Below are 21473 nucleotides of genomic sequence, written 5' to 3'. Positions count from 1 at the left end.
CTCATAGCACGAAGATCATGTAGGTCAGGCTTGTCTCAGACATTTCCAAAATATTTATCCATTTATTAATTTGATTGGTGTTTTATGCTGTACTCAAGAATATACTTCACTTATATGACGGCAGCCAGCATTGTCATTTCTAAAATAATTTTCAATAATTGAAGTGAAATTCAATTATTCAAGTAACTGTTGAGATACATATAGTTTTTAAGAATTATGAAACTGACAGATACTGTTTAATAGTACTAAATACAAGTGGGGGCCTCCGTGGCTCAGTCGGTTAGCGCGCTAGCGCAGCGTAATGACCCAGGAGCCTCTCACCAATGCGGTCGCTGTGAGTTCAAGTCCAGCTCATGCTGGCTTCCTCTCCGGCCGTAAGTGGGAAGGTCTGTCAGCAACCTGCGGATGGTCGTGGGTTTCCCCCGGGCTCTGCCCGGTTTCCACCCACCATAATGCTGGCCGCCGTCGTATAAGTGAAATATTCTTGAGCACGGCGTAAAACACCAATCAAAAAAAAAAAAAAAATACAAGTGCATGACAAACATACTACTAAATTTTATCATGGTTAAGAAATGTCTCTCATTGATAATCATTGCTTAACCAAGAACATGTGAGCTTACAATTCACAGATATAGCTACTGATATCTATATTTGGTGCCAAATAATAAATGACATATTTCACATTAATGTTCAAATATTATATCATTGCAAAGAGCCAGTATATTCCAAATCGACAGCACTGTTAACATATGTAATATTCAATCAAACAATATATTTCATCAAACATAAGTTGCACTTTAATTTGTATACTATTTTAAAAGGTTTCATACATGGCATTTCACATTAAACGATATGTAAAAACTTAAACACACATTTTGAAACTTGTTGTCCAATACACCGTAATGTGTAAAATTTTGTGGACGAACTTCCTGGATTTACTACTGGTCAAGGGGACATAACCACGTCAGATGCCAATCTCACGTGACTGTCCCAGAAATGCAGTTGGGCAACATAATCGCTGTTGTGGTCCGAGTTTCGTCCGCTTCACAAAAACTGAAGGCAGTTAATTATGTCAAGCGTAGTTCAGTTCTGTCATACAGTTACGTGAGATTCAAAATTAACTTGGGTGAACAATTACATTGCTTGTGTAGCAGTGTCTTCGCATATGGGGGGTTGGGGCTTTCTACATATATGAGGTCGCATGTCTTCGGCAGAAATTTATGTACAGGTAACAAACAAGTCTTTCATGCGATCAGGCAGTTCAACTCTATAATTACTACAAATTAGCATCTATGATATCGATTTTTATTTGTAACTTTTCCTTACCTTCACAACTTTGGTAAATAGAACAACTATGATGTGGTAACATCGAGCATCGGCTCACTAGGAAGTTGTAGACAGCACACGGTTAAGACGTTCAACAATCACGTTTCAGTTTCTATGCTGATAATAGCAGGTTTGTCATGTGATATCAACCAGACCCGATGTCGTGAGGGTGCATGACCACGCGGCTACCTGGCTGTCATGAGGTTGATGGCAGCAGACACATGGGGTGCATGTGTACCGATATCTACTTGTAAGCCTGAAGATATATCACTGATAACACTGCAGTAATAATTAAAGCATAGGTTGTCAAAATATATTTGATATATTCATGTCATTCACCTTCTTACTGAACATGGTCAAAAACTTATAAACTTGTCCCTAAATTAATGGAACATCAGGTCCTATACCGTATACACAATATGATATCCTATATAGAGAATATGTTTATATATATATATATATATATATATATATATATATATATATATATATATATATATATATATTTGCAGTCTGCGACTTCTTATCAGATTAAAAATCAGGTGTAAAATAAGTAACATAAAGTAATTAACTAGTTATCATGTAAAGACTGTCTGGTGAGAACAAATATTTAGGGTGAATGATTTAACGATCATGGTAAAAACATGATCAAAACAGCGCTCTAACGTTTGGTTTCAGCCTTCAAGTTGGTCACAGTTCATCTGAAAGCCTTTTGTACTAATTACGCTTTTTTGGAACCTAGAACTGTAAATTTGATTGCGACATTTGACAAAAACCTCATTTATAAGTTATCTAACCCAACCAGTGTGGGTTTAGGTGCCTGGTTCCTTTCATACATGAAAACACACGCATTTTACATATGAAAACTCACGCATTCTTAGTTGTGGTAAAAATCGTGATTCAATTCGATTGGCACTGTAACATTTCTGAAGGAGCGCATTCTAACATTCAGTTGTGCTTCGCGCCATTTTGCAGAACTCGCTGTTGGTTGGCTGGTATGTGATCAAAGACGAGCCAATGGCAGCGGCTTAGAGAACTCCGGAGCTGACGTCACTCTCGTGTAAAACTCCGTCGATACAAGTACCGGGAGAGAACCACGAGGAATATACGGGTAAGTGTCGTAGTTCTGATGGAGTTATAACAGATAGATCTTTTTCATATGGAGAGGCTATCATTCACTCTATGTTGTCCACTAAACTAACGGTTTGATAATCTATATTTTCAGAAATAAAACTGACGGACAAACTCCGTTCGAACGGAGACCACTGCTCGCCATATTAGGACGCAGAGGTCAGAGGGATTTCCCTGGTCTCAGCTCGCCGACGTTTCCATACTTTCTGGAATCCCCGTCACCCTGGCTACTGACGTAATATTGGAAAACGCCAACCGTTTGTTACGTATTCATCTGAAATAGCCTGCAGAGCTGGAAAGCCTGTGAAGATTTTCTCTTTTCGCCACGATTGGTGAGCAGTGAAGGGCAGTGGTGTTCCGCTCAGGCTGGCTGTCGTCAAGGCTTAGCCCCTCACCCCCCTCCCCCCGGTCCAGTCTTCTCGCCAGGGTGTCTTCGTGTCGACACCCGCAGTGCTGTCACTCTGGCTAGACACGTGAAGCCAGACCTCCATCATAATATAAGACACTTTCATATCAAACGGACTTGATATGTATCGTTTAAAAACACTGATGTCTGTGAACAGCTGCACAAGGAAAGGGGTGTTGACCTTTCTCCGGGCAAACCTGTTGACTGGCCGTACAGGCTCCACTGGTGGAGTAACTCACAGTGTCCGCAACTATGCCTTACCCGTCACAGCAGAACCCTTCCTTAATGGAAGTTCTTCCAGTTATGTTGAAGAAATGTATGTGTCTTGGCAGAAAGACCCAAACAGTGTTCACAAGGTAAGCTCTGGTGTTCAAAATCCAAGAAAAATACATGCTTGATCACTAGGTCTTGTTTGAGGACTACTCCAGTCATTCTGTGTGCCTCAAAAAGTGCAGATTTTCACCACTGGTTTACAGAATGCATCATTAATTACATACACTTTTGTTTACTTGCCTGTGTACTCTGATAACTGGTCTAAATACCTCACATGATTCTGATTATTAAATGTGGTCGTTCTTTCATGTGAGTAAATCACTCTTTAAAACAAACGGACACACATCTATAGGCTCCACCCTATTTACACCGCTGTCAAATTCTTTTCCATTTTGGCCATTTATTATGCACACATATTATTTGAGCCCTGAACATTCAGAATACATGTACATTAATATTACAGTATCTTATTAGTCTTCTGAGTACCAAGCAATTGCTGGATATATTTTATGGCTTTTGTAAATGCACAATGTTGCTCATCACTTTAAATGGTCTGAATACATGCAGCTTGAGCATAAAATATTTCATTGTCATTGAGAAGACTGCCTGCTATAGTGCTGTTGAATGAAAGTTAAGAACGCATGTACACAATATTATTCTCAGGTTTTTTATGATCCTACAAACAGGTCATCTTTAACCTTTAGTCAAGCTATGTACTGTATGGTTAAATTTTGACCTAAGCTATGAATTGGACCATCAACTTGTATGTACATGTACATCGTTTGTTGACAGTTTGGAACCAAGAATTGTTATTTCTGTGTTGGAAATGTAATAACTGACTCATTGTGATTGTTGTTCATTTCATAACTTCTCATTTACATGCACATGGAGTTGCCCACTCAGTTGTGCACCTCTGTGCATCACAGCATGGTGGCCACCAGTAAGACCAGCCGTGGTCAGCATGGGGAAAGATTGATGGTTTGGTGACCTATGAATGATACTGCATGCCTGAATGAGAAAAATCAGACTTCATTTTGCCATGTCATCAACTGATCTGCTTATCAATGTGTATCAGATATCAGTTCTTAAATGCTGTCATCTGTGAACTGTAAATAGACCATGAGAAAGTGAATGTGATTTTTTTTTTTTTATGAATTCTTAATGAGGGTGTTTCTAGGTGAAGCTCCAATAGGCTTTTGTATCCTGTTTAAAATGAGTGAAACTGCATGTATTGCATGGTCGCTGAAAAGTAAATCTCTTCGTGTTAGATGTTAAATGATCCAGCTTAATACACCTCCTGTCTTTTACATCGCTACTAAGTGTGTACATTTTAACAGCTCATAAGCCTGTTCTGTATTTAGACTGATTATCAAGTATTATCCCCTGCTGACAGGGTGAGCAGGTATGCAGGTGGTCAGTCATGGATATTATAGTCTATTATTAGTGCTGTACATTTAGATGACCTCTGGTGTCTGCTGGTCAACTAGTTATGTGCACATCATGAGGAACAAGAAAGGTCATGTTCAGGGTCAACTGGCTGAGAAGTCATCCTCCTATATATCAAATTGTTATGGCGTGACCTCTGTCATGGTCTACCTGGAGAATGAATATGTTTATTTTAACTTTATAAGCAGTCGCAGACTGCACAAAAAAATCTAGCCACAAATATCCTTTAGGGAATGCTATTTCGGTTATGATTTCTGAAGGGTATTGAACATCATTTTAGCACCAGTACTGAGACCAGCAGACATTTAACCCTGCTACCCACAGTATCGCACTAGGGAAGGCAGCTTGATATTTGTCAAATCGGATAACTGCGGGTATCACTTACATTCATTTGTAGTATGTACATTCACCCATCACACTGATTTTTAAAGTGTAATACATGCACTTTCCTAGTTCACACTACCATAATCTATCGAACAACATCTTTTGGTAAGTGGGGGAAAACTTTCCGAATTAAACTGCCAGCATTTACATGTTTGTACATTTCACGAGCTAAGACACACCCACCCCCATCCCTTAGCTGATGGTTTATCCACCCCTGTGTGACCTGGGCCTAAGCTGATGATGCATAGTGTACATTGCCAATCATGTAATCCTCAACACTGTAACCTGTAGTCAATCATGTAATCCTCAACACTGTATACTGTAGTCAATCATGTAATCCTCAACACTGTAACCTGTAGTCAATCATGTAATCCTCAACACTGTAACCTGTAGTCAATCATGTAATCCTCAACGCTGTATCCTGTAGTCAATCATGTAATCCTCAACACTGTATCCTGTAGTCAATCATGTAATCCTCAACACTGTATCCTGTAGTCAATCCTGTAATCCTCAACACTGTATCCTGTAGTCAATTATTCAATCCTGTAATCCCCAACACTGTATCCTGGACACAGTCACCGTTAGTGTTAAGCCCTGCTGTGTTGAAAGCTACATGTTCATATACTACATCTACATGTACACGCCATGTGTCACATACAAATGTGTGTCAGTTTTTGTGTACAAGTAAGATGCATTGCAGTGTGTTGATCTGTTTGGTTCCATAAACAACCTTCAGTGTTCTCAACAGACTCCTACCGGCCCGGATGGCACAGTTGGTAGAGCGTCCGCTTCGGGACCGGTAGATCCAGGATCAGTCCTGGGTCGAGTCACACCTAAGACTTTAAAAGAGGAAGTTGTAACTTCCTCGCTTGGCGTTCAGCATGAAGGGGATAGTGCAACGACTGGTTGACCCGTATCAGTATAATGGCTCGGGCGGGGCGGCTTACTTGCCTTCGGTAAGTCGTCTCAGTGATGCAGCACTAAATAAAAGAGCGGTGGAAATCCGTCCTGCAACAAGGAGGCACATTACACGTGCATGCACCCTAATGATTCCTTCGTCGTCATATGACTGAAAAATTGTTGAGTACGACGTTAAACCCCAAGCACTCACTCACTCACTCAACAGACTCCTAAATGAGAGTGAGCTGTGGAAGATTGGAGGGGTGGGGAAACTTGATTGGCTGTACATGTAATACATTGACTTCCATGGATTGATGCCTACACTACAGTACTGTGTCCGTGGTACCTAATCTTTGTGTTAAGGGCCATATACATGCATTATGTATACAGGATAAGTTATTGTATAATATACAAACTTGTACATTCAAACTCAAACATACTTCCTATGGACGCTCAATATATGTACTATACATGTATGTAACTCAAGACGCTCTGCAGGTGGTCTGACCTTTGTCAACCTTACATTGTTACATTATGTGTGGCATTTGGGGGAAGGCCAAAATCCTTACTCTACCTGTAAAGTGTATGATTACTCTTGAATCAAGTTTCCGGTTCCACTAGTGCTGAAAGTGTGTAACATTAAGTTCGTGCTTTGAGCATGAAAAGTCCTTGTTCAAGGGATGATCGGAGGAGTGATATATAGGGTTGAAACTTGGTTACAGGAAAATTGTGGTTGATTTGTTGATTGGTGCGATTTAACTGCATTTAAGTGTCTTCCCTTTTAGTACATTAATTCATAATTTAGGGAGCAAGACTAACCAACAGTCAGTTGTGATCAGGTACATATATGACACTGCTGCAAGTGTTGTATATTAAGAAGCAAAGTCTGATTTTAGTGGGCAGAAATCTTGCAGTGCTTTCCAGTGGCAGGCATAGTGAATTTATTATAATAATAGTAGCCCCATGGCTTTCACAAACAAAACACTTACATGTACATTGTAATATTAGTCTAAGCCTGGCATAGTCTCTGTCTACATGTATCCTCAGACAACTGTGCAAATGGGTCTGAGGTTGCCTAGATCGCAGTGCACTTGGGATGTTTGTGTATGACAAGGTCAGACAAGCATGTTTCTTAGCTGGGTACTTCTGCACTGTTGTGTAACCTCAGCATGCCAAAAACTGTTACATGCACACAGTAGCATACTTCAGATATGGTATATTAAGGAATCACAGTGTCCCATCTATTGTCCATTATGTTTGTATAATTTCTGATGAACAGTTTACAAATAATACACAGTCGGTTGTGTAAGCGCATGTACCATTGTCACTGTTGATACCTTTAGATGTGTATCCATCATGTTTAGGTCAAGTAGGGCTCAAAGTTACATTTTTCAGCCAGCTGTCCCAAATAGACTCCTTTTGCCCATCACGTACAGTATCCACAAAATAAAACCACTTGTCTCAGTGTGAAAACTAAACTTTACATAAGCAGTTTAATTTGAGCTCAGCATAATGCAATATTGCCTAGGCTTTTCTGCCATTCACCAGATGTGAAATCTTTCATCTGGAAATGCCTCAGTGATGTACTAGGTACTGCAGACATTTATGTATTTCACCCGTACATAAAACATTTTAATTGGAGCCTCATGTAAATAAAAGCTGATGGAGCATTGTGGATGTTCCATGTCCAAGGTGAAGGTTCTTTCTTCATCCATGATGCTGTACTCATGCATGATGTAAATCTTGTGTATGTGTATTCATCCATAGCCCATTTTGAAAAGACTTTATTTCCATGCAAATTCAAATGGGGGACTGTATTACTTGATAGCTCAATCACACTGGGTGAGCAGGAGCAGGGCTGGGCAATTAAAGCAGAGCATGTACAGCTTTATAGACAGGAGCCCACATCGATTTAGTGATTGTACAGTGAGCATAACACTGAGCTTACAAGTGATGTGGGTATTGATTTGCCAGCAGGCTGGTGGAGGTCTCGTGAAGTTTGACATCTGCGTAATTCTGGCCATGAATAACATTGGATGGTCCAGGAAGTCAGACGATGTGCCCAATAACCCCAGAGCTGTGCTCAGTATGCAGGGGCTATCCACCAATTCCTCCCCAGCATTAGCATCCAAAACCTATTGAAATGTCATTAATCTGTGTTGGCCTGTAGCCTCAGCTGGCGCAATCTGCCACCAGAACAAATAGTGTTAGGGGAAACATCATGTCATAAATGTCACAGCTTTATTGATACATGGTTCTCATGGTTCGCAGATGTCAGGCTGTCAGAAAAATGATTAAAATGAGTTGATTAACAGTGGTAAGAGGCATTTAGCTGAAGATGAGGCACATTGGTACATGTACAGTGTAGATGAAGAGTGGTAAGAGGCATTTAGCTGAAGATGAGGCACATTGGTACATGTACATTGTAGATGAACAGTGGTAAGATGCATGTAGCTGAAGATGAGGCACATTGGTGCATGTACAGTGTAGATGAAGAGTGGTAAGAGGCATTGAGCTGAAGATGAGGCACATTGGTACATGTACAGTGTAGATGAAGAGTGGTAAGATGCATTTAGCTGAAGATGAGGCACATTGGTACATGTACAGTGTAGATGAAGAGTGGTAAGATGCATGTAGCTGAAGATGAGGCACATTGGTACATGTACAGTGTAGATGAAGAGTGGTAAGATGCATGTAGCTGAAGATGAGGCACATTGGTACATGTACAGTGTAGATGAGTGGTAAGAGGCATTGAGCTGAAGATGAGGCACCTTGGTACATGTACAGTGTAGATGAAGAGTGGTAAGATGCATGTAGCTGAAGATGAGGCACCTTGGTACATGTACAGTGTAGATGAAGAGTGGTAAGAGGCATTTAGCTGAAGATGAGGCACATTGGTACATGTACATTGTAGATGAACAGTGGTAAGATGCATGTAGCTGAAGATGAGGCACATTGGTACATGTACAGTGTAGATGAAGAGTGGTAAGAGGCATTGAGCTGAAGATGAGGCACATTGGTACATGTACAGTGTAGATGAAGAGTGGTAAGATGCATGTAGCTGAAGATGAGGCACATTAGTACATGTACATTGTAGATGAAAAGTGGTAAGATGCATGTAGCTGAAGATGAGGCACATTGGTACATGTACATTGTAGATGAACAGTGGTAAGATGCATGTAGCTGAAGATGAGGCACATTGGTACATGTACATTGTAGATGAAAAGTGGTAAGATGCATGTAGCTGAAGATGAGGCACATTGGTACATGTACAGTGTAGGTGAAAAGTGGTACATCAACAATCAACAGTTAGTTCTACATTGTACGTAGGTTGTATAAAGATGTAAAGCATGCAACAGGATCAGCACACGTTAAATAACAGAGACAAGGAAAACAGATTTATACATGTATGTTAATTCTGCAGATTTGTACATGTATGTTAATTCTGCAGATATGTACATGTATGTTAATTCTGCAGATTTGTACATGTATGTTAATTCTGCAGATATGTACATGTATGTTAATTCTGCAGATTTATACATGTATGTTAATTCTGCAGATATGTACATGTATGTTAATTCTGCAGATTTGTACATGTATGTTAATTCTGCAGATATGTACATGTATGTTAATTCTGCAGATTTATACATATATGTTAATTCTGCAGATATGTACATGTATGTTAATTCTGCAGATTTGTACATGTATGTTAATTCTGCAGATTTATACATGTATGTTAATTCTGCAGATATGTTAATTCTGCAGATATGTACATGTATGTTAATTCTGCAGATTTGTACATGTATGTTAATTCTGCAGATTTGTACATGTCTGTTAATTCTGCAGATTTGTACATGTCTGTTAATTCTGTAGATTTGTACATGTCTGTTAATTATGCAGATTTGTACATGTATGTTAATTCTGCAGATTTATACATGTGTGTTAATTCTGCAGATTTGTACATGTATGTTAATTCTGCAGATTTGTACATGTCTGTTAATTCTGCAGATTTGTACATGTGTGTTAATTCTGCAGATTTGTACATGTGTGTTAATTCTGCAGATTTGTACATGTATGTTAATTCTGCAGATTTGTACATGTGTGTTAATTCTGCAGATTTGTACATGTATGTTAATTCTGCAGATTTGTACATGTGTGTTAATTCTGCAGATTTATACATGTATGTTAATTCTGCAGATTTATACATGTATGTTAATTCTGCAGATTTGTACATGTCTGTTAATTCTGCAGATTTGTACATGTCTGTTAATTCTGCAGATTTGTACATGTATGTTAATTCTGCAGATATGTACATGTATGTTAATTCTGCAGATTTATACATGTATGTTAATTCTGCAGATATGTTAATTCTGCAGATTTGTACATGTGTGTTAATTCTGCAGATTTGTACATGTGTGTTAATTCTGCAGATTTGTACATGTATGTTAATTCTGCAGATTTGTACATGTATGTTAATTCTGCAGATTTGTACATGTATGTTAATTCTGCAGATTTGTACATGTATGTTAATTCTGCAGATTTATACATGTATGTTAATTCTGCAGATTTATACATGTATGTTAATTCTGCAGATTTGTACATGTGTGTTAATTCTGCAGATTTGTACATCTGGCATACTTGTTTGATGAGTTTTAGAGGCACACTCAACAGAAACTTACTATAGCGCTGTATGTGCATTTTCCTTACATTTTTGTGATTCCTTGCTGTTGTTGCCATTCTGAAGCTTGCATAATCGACAGCTATACTCATTTAGTTCATGGTGGGGAGACGGCTATGGTCGAGCTGGTAAGGTAACCTGTGACCAAGTGTGCACATGTACACTGTGTGAATGTCTTGTGTGTGATGTATGATGCTGTGCTGGTAACCTGTGACCAAGTATGTACATGTACACTGTACTAATGCCTTACATGTGCTGTATGAAGCTGTGCTGGTAACCTGTGACTAAGTATGTACATGTACACTGTACTAATGTCTTGTGTGTGCTGTATGATGCTGTACTGGTAACCTGTGACCAAGTATGTACATGTACACTGTACTAATGCCTTGTGTATGCTGTATGATGCTGTGCTGGTAACCTGTGACCAAGTATGTACATGTATACTGTGTGAATGTCTTGCGTGTGCTGTATGAAGCTGTGCTGGTAACCTGTGACCAAGTATGTACATGTACACTGTGTGAATGTCTTGCGTGTGCTGTATGATGCTGTGAAGATAACCTGTGACCAAGTATGCACGTACACTGTGTGAATGTTTTGCGTGTGCTGTATGATGCTGTGCTGGTAACCTGTGACCAAGTATGTACATGTATACTGTACTAATGTCTTGTGTGTGCTGTATGATGCTGTGCTGGTAACCTGTGACCAAGTATGTACATGTACACTGTGTGAATGTCTTGCGTGTGCTGTATGATGCTTTGCTGGTAACCTGTGACCAAGTATGTACATGTACACTGTACTAATGCCTTGCGTGTGCTGTATGATGCTGTGCTGGTAACCTGTGACCAAGTATGTACCTGTACACTGTGTGAATGTCTTGCGTGTGCTGTATGATGCTGTGCTGGTAACCTGTGACCAAGTATGTACATGTACACTGTACTAATGTCTTGCGTGTGCTGTATGATGCTGTGCTGGTAACCTGTGACCAAGTATGTACATGTACACTGTACTAATGTCTTGCGTGTGCTGTATGATGCTGTGCTGGTAACCTGTGACCAAGTATGTACATGTACACTGTGTGAATGTCTTGCGTGTGCTTTATGACGCTGTGCTGGTAACCTGTGACCAAGTATGTACATGTACACTGTACTAATGCCTTGCGTGTGCTGTATGATGCTTTGCTGGTAACCTGTGACCAAGTATGTACATGTACACTGTACTAATGCCTTGCGTGTGCTGTATGAAGCTGTGCTGGTAACCTGTGACCAAGTGTGCACATGTACACTGTGTGAATGTCTTGCGTGTGCTGTATGAAGCTGTGCTGGTAACCTGTGACCAAGTGTGCACATGTACACTGTACTAATGCCTTGCGTGTGCTGTATGAAGCTGTGCTGGTAACCTGTGACCAAGTATGTGCATGTACACTGTGTGAATGTTTTGCGTGTGCTGTATGAAGCTGTGCTGGTAACCTGTGACCAAGTATGTACATGTACACTGTACTAATGCCTTGTGTGTGCTGTATGATGCTGTGCTGGTAACCTGTGACCAAGTGTGCACATGTACACTGTGTGAATGTCTTGCGTGTGCTGTATGAAGCTGTGCTGGTAACCTGTGACCAAGTATGTACATGTACACTGTACTAATGCCTTGCGTGTGCTGTATGATGCTGTCCAGATAACCTGTGACCAAGTATGTACATGTACATGTACACTGTATTAATATCTTGTGTGTGCTCTATGATATTATTTATATTGTGCTGTTGAAATACCTCCCGTGCTGTTCACTTACACTCATGCCTTGTGTGTGTTCTGTTCAATATGATACCCACTGTGCTGTTTATTTTCAGTCCTGGGACTCTTTCTTTCGACAAGCCACACAGGGTGCGGGCCCAGGCGAGGCATATGTCCGCCCACCAACCCTTGCCCCTCTGGGAGCTTTCCCATCCTCCTCCTCCCCCGCAGCCACTTCAGCGGAGCCTGTCAACGATAAAGTCATAGCCGACCATCTGTCTGTGCAAGCCATCATCAGAGCTTACCAGGTATTGTACATGTTGCTGATGTTTGCAAGGCAAGATTCCAAAATAAGCTAATTAAGTGAATGAAACTGGAATCTGCACATAAGAACATAAGATAAAATGTTTTCTCTCACATGTAGTTTTGTTTATTTTTATCCTAGGGTCTGTTCCATTCGCTCTCTGGTGGCCACTGGAGGAGGCAATCAACTCTGACGTATTGTTCCATTGGCCACTGTAGGAAACTAGTAGCGCCACTGACACCACTGAGTTGGTGGAGCCAGTGGCATGTATTGTAGTGTCTTTACTCGCTTGACTTGACTTGACTTCGTGCACATTGGGACGTCACACTGTGTCCTCCGATGGCCACTGAAGCTGCCACCAGTGGCGATCAGATCGACGAATAGAACGCACCCTGAGCATCTATATGTACAGAAAGATAAAATAAAAGAGAAGACCACAAAAAAAAAAGCTGTTATTATGAGATACAATGCTGAGGACTTTATGAAAATACCTAAACATATTTATAAGGACTTTCTTGAACAGAATTAAATGCTTTCAAGTATTTGAATGGGGTTTAAGGGCAATACTTATATATTGTTTGTGGTCCATGACATCACTGAAACCTTTTTACCCTTTTTTTAGCTATTACATGTAGTAACACTTCCTATGAAGATCATCATGTAATATGCAGGATGGCACGTGCATAGATGGTACATCTACTTTGGCCGTGGAAATGCCATGATGTAATCAAAAAGTCTTCATGAGTATGGCGTTAAACAACTATCAAATAAATATGGGCTGTAAATGTGTGGTTTGTATAGACTAAATGGCAAAATTTTTCAGTGTTGTAATTGGCTGCCAACATCGCATGTATCAGCATAACCCATAAAGCCCACCTGAGGGATTCAAATTCATTAAATTTAATAAAGATAAAAATGAAGATATTTTTTAATTTTCATTGTGTTTGATAATAAGTTTATTTTATGTGGTTTTCTCATGTGAAAGATGGATGTTTTGTGATAAGGTGCAATATACATGTACATGCACTTGTATGTAAACTTCTACAGGCCTTAACTTTTAACCTGACAGAGGACTGACAAGACCACACCTACTACATGTCTGAGAGCTGAGCATCTCAAATCTGGGGCGTGAGCCAGGTTTGCCAAAACCCAGTGTTTTTCTAGCAACTTTTGTTAAAATTTGTAACATGGTTGACTCTTGCCCTACTGATGCATTTGAAGATGAAAAAAATTAATACGTGTAAATAAGATAAAATAAGTAGTATGTGTGTAGCATGTGCCGATGAGCATTTCAACCTGTAAATAGTTGGAAAATTTTGGGTCTTTGTTAGGATTATAAAAAAGTTAAGGCCTGTTCTTTCTTGTTAATACCTGCCTTAAATCTCCAGATACAAGGCCATCATATAGCCTCTCTGGACCCCTTAGGCATTGGGTATGCTGATCTGGACTCGGAGGTACCTGTGGCCTTAACACCACAGAACTATGGCTTTGTAGGTACGTACTCTCGACTCTGTTTCAGGTCCAGGACTCGCATCCCCACTGATGACTGTTTTCAGAGCTCTGTTTGTATGTGTGTCTGTGTGTTTGTCCTTCACCTGTGCACACTTGTAGTCTCTCTTGTTTTCCTCTGGCATTTCCGGGGTAAGCCTCTGAATGCTGTGAGGAGACTTCCTGTGTGAACCATCATCTTGTAGGGATGGTCACTTCGGCCACTGTCTCTATGCTTATCTCTCTCTTCCCCATGCAGCCTACAGCTGAATTGCTGTCCACTATTCAAATTGTGCATCTAGTCCACAGCCCCACATCTGGAAGTTTTCAGCATCTCCCAAGAAGGAGGTGTGGTATTGTTTGCTGTATAGCTGTAGTTACTTCCCTTTAGTTGCTTGTGTGTTGACCTTGCCTAAGTGTGATTGTAGATTCGCGGTCACCAGCTGGCCAAGGTGGACCCCCTGACCATCGGCAGCCCGGAGGATGTGCCAGATTTACAACTGGCTGAGTATAGTTTTGGTAAGACCTGATGTCTGACTGGCAGGTGCCCTGAAGCCTGTTCTAACCTGAGATTGCCAATGCCGTGGCGTAATGAAGACTGGAGGACAGTACTTACTTGCACTGGAATGTGGCCTCTCCCCTAACAGTGTGCCTCTTTGTAACTCGTGAATCTTGTCCCATTTCTGTCGCCTTTTACTTTTCTCCTCTTGTCAGAATTACATGTACCTGTCTACATTACCTGTCCTAAATAGCTGTGATTTGTTGGCATTGAGACTCACTGTTTTTTTCCTTCCTGTGAGTAAAACTTGGTGTTTAATATGATTTCTACCTGGGCTCTGACTTTTCACAGATTGGATTGCTCGAGGTATTTGTTGAGAGGTGTGGTCATCTAGTGTGGTTTGGGTACCTGCTGACTACATGTACAGGGTGTCTGTATGTCAGTGATGGGTATTCTCTTGTTAGGTTATTCTGGTGATGGCAGCTGCTATGTGGGAATGGAGGTCTTTCTGTGGTGGCTGACTTGTGTCCCTATGACTATGTGTACATGTGCAGACATCACAAACGACTGGCAAACAATATTGTTATACATGTATAAAATATCATCCAGAGCTATGGAAGAACTTAGTTATGATGAGAAGACTTCTTATGTGTATTTACTTCGGACATCCTTCACCCAACAAACCCAGCAATCAGAAAAATAAATAAACTGTCACTCTGAGTAAACATTATTATGAGAAGAAAGAACTCAAAAATCAAATTTCAGCATGTAAAAAATTACTGAGAATGTCATGTTTTATAATGAAAAGTCTGATAAAAAAATCATTGAAAAAGTTGAAACTTGAGTTTTCCACAAGGGCATTTCATGACTGAGAATGTCATGTTTATAATGAAAAAAATCTGATAAAAAAATCTTTGAAAAAATTGAAACTTGAGTTTTCCACAAGGGAGTTTCATGACTGAGAATGTCATGTTTTATAATGAAAAATCTGACCAAAAAATCTTTGAAAAAATTGAAACTTGAGTTTTTCACAAGGGAGCCATCTGTACAACCAGGTACAATAGTACACTTGACATGTACCTGTCAAAGGTGACAAGGTCTTCGGAGATGTGCCATCCTACCCTCATTGGAGAAATTTCTTACTTACTTAGTGTGATTTGGTTTGATGGGGTGTGACTGTCATGAAACTGATCCGTTCTAATCTGGGTGTTTGTTTGTTTTTTTTGTCTTTGTAAGACACAAGGTTATTTGTGGCTTAACTGTGTGTTGTCTGTACCTGCTTGTGTTAATCTGACATAGTTTGCTATTTTTCATTTTTGGGTGTACAGCGTAAGATTTTCAGGTAAGCACTGTGATGACCGCCTGCCTAACAAGCTGAGATGCAGCCCACGGATAACTCATATAAAAACTCACTGATATTCTGACATTCTTGTATCTTATCACTACACATGACATGTTCATGAATTTAAATTTGTTAGTTTCATTTCTTTATTCCACATTTTTTTTATTTTGTTTTTGTTCTGTGAAAAATTATAAAAAAAAATTATTGTGGCTTTAAAAGTTATGCCTGTAAAGTATGAGGCATTTAACAGTAAAGCTTTATAATAAATTTGGAATATACAGTACTTGTTCTGGTAGGTACATGTAAATTCAGATGTACAGGCAAATATATGCTACACACATACATGTTTTATCTAAGTAACATGCAGCTCATTTTACTGTAGTTAATCAGTGCAGAATGTTGTGTGCAGCTAACATGTCATTGATGTCCTATATGTACCATGACATAACCCCACATTTGACCATTAAATCCCATGTTTGACCTCTGATTGCTGCCCTCAATTGTTGCCCTGACAGACAATCAAGACCTGGAGAGGGTGTTCAGGCTGCCTCACACCACACACATTGGAGGATCACAGGGTGCACTCCCCTTAAAAGATATCCTGGAAAGACTACAGGTTGGTGTATGGAATATTAAACTCCCTGTTATTTGATCATGCTGTGGGTTCATGTAAACATACGTGTAGCAAGATTGATATCTGTGCAGTTGAGTAGAGGCTAGTGATTACCAAGTTTGCTGTATCCATTGTAATAACAAATGGCCTCCACAAGCTGGAATACGAACGGTCAGATGCTGGAAGTGGCTAATCGTTCAAACCTGTGCTTGTTGAATCCGACAAGAGTATTGTACATCTATAATATGTGTGTAAGATCATTGATAAGCTGAAATAATTGCCATCACTTATTACATGTGGGATCCATTGTTCTTGTTAACATATACTGTTTGGAAACCTGAAAGAAATTTCTGTACAAAGTTTTCTGCAGGTCTGTCCTGATGATGTACCTGAAGATTCTTTACATCACATTGAAATCTGACATTTTCAGATCCCTACAGCTTTCAGAATAATACCTGCATTTCAGCTGTCATATATACATGTAGATATATGCTACATTGACAGGGTTCAAACTTCAAATATCCACAACTCCTGTCGATTTTACAGAGCAGTTAATTCAACAACAGGTTCTCATCAAATTATCATTAAACATGTACATTTCAGCATGAACTAGAATCAAGAATTTAAGAAAACTTTTATACGTGTACTTGTTGTTTGCATCTTCAAAATCTTGACGTGAGCGGCCAGAGCTACGGACCTTGGGTATCTCACATTACATTTACTTGCCTTGGACATTGAACAACCGATGCTTTCAGCCCTGATGATGGTAACCACATTTTAGTGGTACTGAGTGGTGCATTGATGACTTTGTTATATGTAATGAAGATGTTATCCTAGTTTACAAGATGATTGTTTGTTCATTATCTTACAGTGCACTGTAGTTTTGTGAGGTGTTTGACATTTTGTTCTGTTCTCTACTTATGACTTTCTTTGTCAATGTACAGGGCGTGTACTGTCAGCACATTGGAATAGAATACATGTTCATCAACAATTTCGAGCAATGTGACTGGATTCGACGGAAATTTGAAACACCCGGTGTGATGAACTTTGACAGTGATCAGAAGCGACTAACCATGGCAAGACTGATTCGATCTACAAGGTGAGTTGTATGTTATAATACAGCTTTAAGCTGCCTAGTTCATCGGGTAAATGACCAACCCGGATAGCACAGTTGGTTAGAGCGTCCGCTTTGGGAGCGGTAGATCCAGGATCAATCTTGGGTCGAGTCACACCTAAGACAAAAGGCGTTCGCTTGGCGTTCGGCATGAAGGGTGCAACGACTGGTTGACCCGTATCAGTGTAATGGCTCGGGCGGGGCTGCTTACTTGCCTTTAGGAAGGCGTCTCAGTGAAGCAGCACTACATAAAAAATGTGGTGGAAATCCGTCCTGCAACAAGGAGGTACATTACATACACCCTAAGGATTCCTTCGTCGTCATATGACTGAAAAATTGTTAAAAATCTTTAAACCCCAAGCACTCACTCACTCATTCATCAGGTAAATACTGTGCTGTTTGTCTGTGGTTCAGTGTTTTGTGCAATGTTTCAGGACTTTTTGTAATCTCTTACCATGACATGTTCCCTGTATCACCAAGAATTATCAAGTTTAATAGCCTCAAGGTGTTCAGATAGAGTTAAAGTACAAAGTGACAGTAGACTTTATGCATACCTGTTTGTTATCAGGTTTGAAGATTTCCTAGCGAGAAAGTGGTCTTCTGAAAAGAGGTTCGGCCTGGAGGGCTGTGAAGTGATGATCCCTGCCATGAAGACTCTCATTGATCAGTCAAGTTCCCTGGGGGTGGACAGCTTCGTTATCGGCATGCCTCACAGGTGAGTCCAGCTGTCTCAGGGTAGACGGTTTAGTTGTCAGCATGCCTCACAGGTGAGTAAAGCTGTCCAGGTGTAGACAGTTCAGTTATCCGCATGCCTCACAGGTGAGTCAAGCTGCCCAGGGGTAGACGGTTTAGTTATCAGCATGCCTCATAGCTAGTTCAGCTGTCTCAGGGTAGACGGTTTAGTTATCGGCATGCGTCATAGGTGAGTCCAGTTGTTTCGGGGTAGACGGTTTTGTTATCAGCATGCGTCACAGGTGAGTCAAGCTGTCTAGGTAGACGGTTTAGTTATTGGCATGCCTCATAGGTGAGTCCAGTTATTGGCATGCCTCATAGGTGAGTCCAGTTGTCTCGGGGTAGACGGTTGAGTTATCAGCATGCGTCACAGGTGAGTCAGGTTGTCTTGGGGTAGACGGTTTAGTTATCAGCATGCCCCACAGGTGAGTCAGGCTGTCTCGGGGTAGACGGTTTAGTTATCAGCATGCCACACAGGTGAGTCAAGCTGTCTCAGGGTAGACCGTTCAGTTATCTGCATGCCTCACAGATGAGTCGAGCTGTCTCGGGGTAGACGGTTTAGTTATCAGCATGTCAAATAGGTGGGTCAAACTGTCTCGGGGTAGGCGGTTTTGCTATCAGCATGCCTCATAGGTAAGTCCAGCTGTCTGGGGGTAGACTGTTTATTTATCAGCATGCCCCACAGGTGAGTCAAGCTGTCTAGGAGTAGATGGTTTAGTTATCAGCATGCCTCATAGGTGAGTCCAGGTGTCTTGAGGTGGATGGTTTTGTTGTGAGCATGCCCCACAGGTGAATCAAGCTGTCTCGGGGTAGACGGTTTAGTTATGAGCATGCACCACAGGTGAGTCAAGCTGTCTAGGGGTAGACGGTTAAGTTATCAGCATGCCCCACAGGTGAGTCAAGCTGTCTAGGGGTAGACGGTTAAGTTATCAGCATGCCTCATGGGTGAGTCAAGCTGTCTCGGGGTAGACGGTATAGTTATCAGCATGCGTCACAGGTGAGTCAAGCTGTCTCGGGGTAGACGGTATAGTTATCAGCATGCCTCATAGTTGAGTCCAGCTGTCTCGGGGTAGACGGTTTAGTTATCAGCATGCCCCACAGGTTGAGTCCAGGTGTCTAGGGGTAGACGGTTAAGTTATCAGCATGCCTCATAGGTGAGTCCAGGTGTCTTGAGGTGGATGGTTTTGTTGTGAGCATGCCCCACAGGTGAATCAAGCTGTCTCGGGGTAGACGGTTTAGTTATCAGCATGCCCCACAGGTGAGTCAAGCTGTCTAGGGGTAGACGGTTAAGTTATCAGCATGCCCCACAGGTGAGTCAGGCTGTCTCGGGGTAGATGGTTTAGTTATCGGCATGCCTCATAGGTGAGTCCAGCTGTCTCGGGGTAGATGGTTTAGTTATCAGCATGCCCCACAGGTGAGTCAAGCTGTCTAGGGGTAGACGGTTAAGTTATCGGCATGCCCCACAGGTGAGTTAGGCTGTCTCGGGGTAGATGGTTTAATTATCAGCATGCCTCATGGGTGAGTCCAGTAGTCTTGGGGTAGACGGTTTAGTTACATGAGTGTATGGTGAGTTTATGTAGGTGAACTGTCATGTTGGACAGCTTTGTTGTTGACATGCGTTGCAGGTAAATCGCCTTGGTCGTTCAGAATGTGCAGGAATTTACACATGGTTGATTGATTTAGCTTAACATGAAATCTATGTATACAACATTGCAAAATATGCAGAAAATCTAATAGGGCAAGGGAGAAAAATCATGATGTTGAATAAAGCAGAAATATGGAGGTAAAAAGTTATTGCCACATTGTATACTCCACATTACATACTACGTACTAAGAAACAGAAACCAAGGATTTCAGGTATCCTTTAAATAATAGAGGGTAATTACTGGTGATTGAACTCTACTGTGTCAGAAATGTGTTTTAAATCTGATGATTTGTGTATTTGTGTAGAGGCCGTCTGAACGTGCTGGCAAATGTGTGTCGTAAACCTCTGGAGAAGATCATCTGTCAATTCGATTCCAAACTGGAAGCATCAGACGAGGGCTCTGGTGACGTGAAGTATCACCTGGGCATGTGTGTGGAGAGGTTGAACCGCCTGAACAACAAACAGGTGAAGATTGCTGTGGTGGCTAACCCCTCCCACTTGGAGGCCTGTGACCCTGTGGTACAGGGCAAGACGCGGGCAGAGCAGTTCTACAGGGGTGACCAGGATGGCAAGCAGGTAAACTGAAGATTGGACAATCAAATGCTAATAAGTGAGGATTGTACTGTGATCTAACACTCAGAGGTAAAACTGGAAAACTTTTACAGTAATCTTGTAAAACAGAACAAAAAACAGGTATATTGCCACCCAGCAGATAACTGAAGACATGGAAATACTTATGGCACTAGAATGGCAAGAAACACTGGTACATGTGCCTGGTTTTTTTTCACCCTCAGAAAATATAGGTAGCTTGCTCCTGATCCATTTGTCCGTTTTTTCCCCCTAAAGGTCATGAGTATTCTTCTTCATGGTGATGCGGCCTTTGCTGGCCAGGGAGTGGTGTATGAGACCTTCCATCTTAGCGATCTGCCCGCCTACACCACAAAGGGTACCATCCACATCGTGGCCAACAACCAGGTAACATAGACTGCGTGATAAAAGTTGTGATATTTTTAGTTTCATTCCATATATATTTTGGTTTCTTTCACCACGACTATACCTTTTCATATATGTACCTGTGAGTTGGTTACTTTAATTAACGTCATGAAAGGATACAATATAACTAGTTTGGATATTTACTACTGTAGATTTTTCGAGCCGATTGAATGTATATCTAAGATCACTGTTGCAGTCAACTGTGTTTAGATGTGACCTCGTAGTTTCATGTTGTAGATTGGCTTTACCACTGACCCTCGTATGGCACGCTCTTCCCCGTACCCAACAGACGTTGCACGAGTAGTTAATGCCCCAATCTTCCATGTGAATGCAGATGACCCTGAGGCGGTGATCTATGTGTGCCAGGTGGCTGCTGAATGGAGGGCCACATTCGGCAAAGATTGTGTCATAGACTTGGTAAGACATCGCTCATTTATCACACCCAGGGCGTGTTTCTAGCCAGGAACAAGAT

General features: G+C 41.0%; 1 protein-coding gene across 1 annotated transcript in view; it reads left to right on the top strand.

Annotated features, from left to right (window-relative positions):
- The first annotated feature begins 2312 nt into the window (after window positions 1-2312).
- Window positions 2313-21473, top strand: part of LOC135462062 (2-oxoglutarate dehydrogenase complex component E1-like) — a 28202-nt gene continuing 9041 nt past the window's right edge. Inside the window, 10 exon segments of the mRNA XM_064739411.1 lie at window positions 2313-2437; window positions 2552-3219; window positions 12388-12579; window positions 13964-14069; window positions 16420-16520; window positions 17462-17616; window positions 18200-18346; window positions 20314-20584; window positions 20855-20983; window positions 21239-21418. Coding sequence (XP_064595481.1) covers window positions 2986-3219; window positions 12388-12579; window positions 13964-14069; window positions 16420-16520; window positions 17462-17616; window positions 18200-18346; window positions 20314-20584; window positions 20855-20983; window positions 21239-21418 — 1515 coding nt within the window. The 5' untranslated portion in view covers window positions 2313-2437; window positions 2552-2985.

The sequence above is a fragment of the Liolophura sinensis genome, chromosome 1 (genome assembly GCF_032854445.1).
Source record: "Liolophura sinensis isolate JHLJ2023 chromosome 1, CUHK_Ljap_v2, whole genome shotgun sequence".
NCBI lineage: Eukaryota > Metazoa > Mollusca > Polyplacophora > Chitonida > Chitonidae > Liolophura > Liolophura sinensis.
The sequence above is the reverse complement of the archived record's forward strand: the minus strand, read 5'-3'. Positions and strand labels throughout refer to the sequence as shown.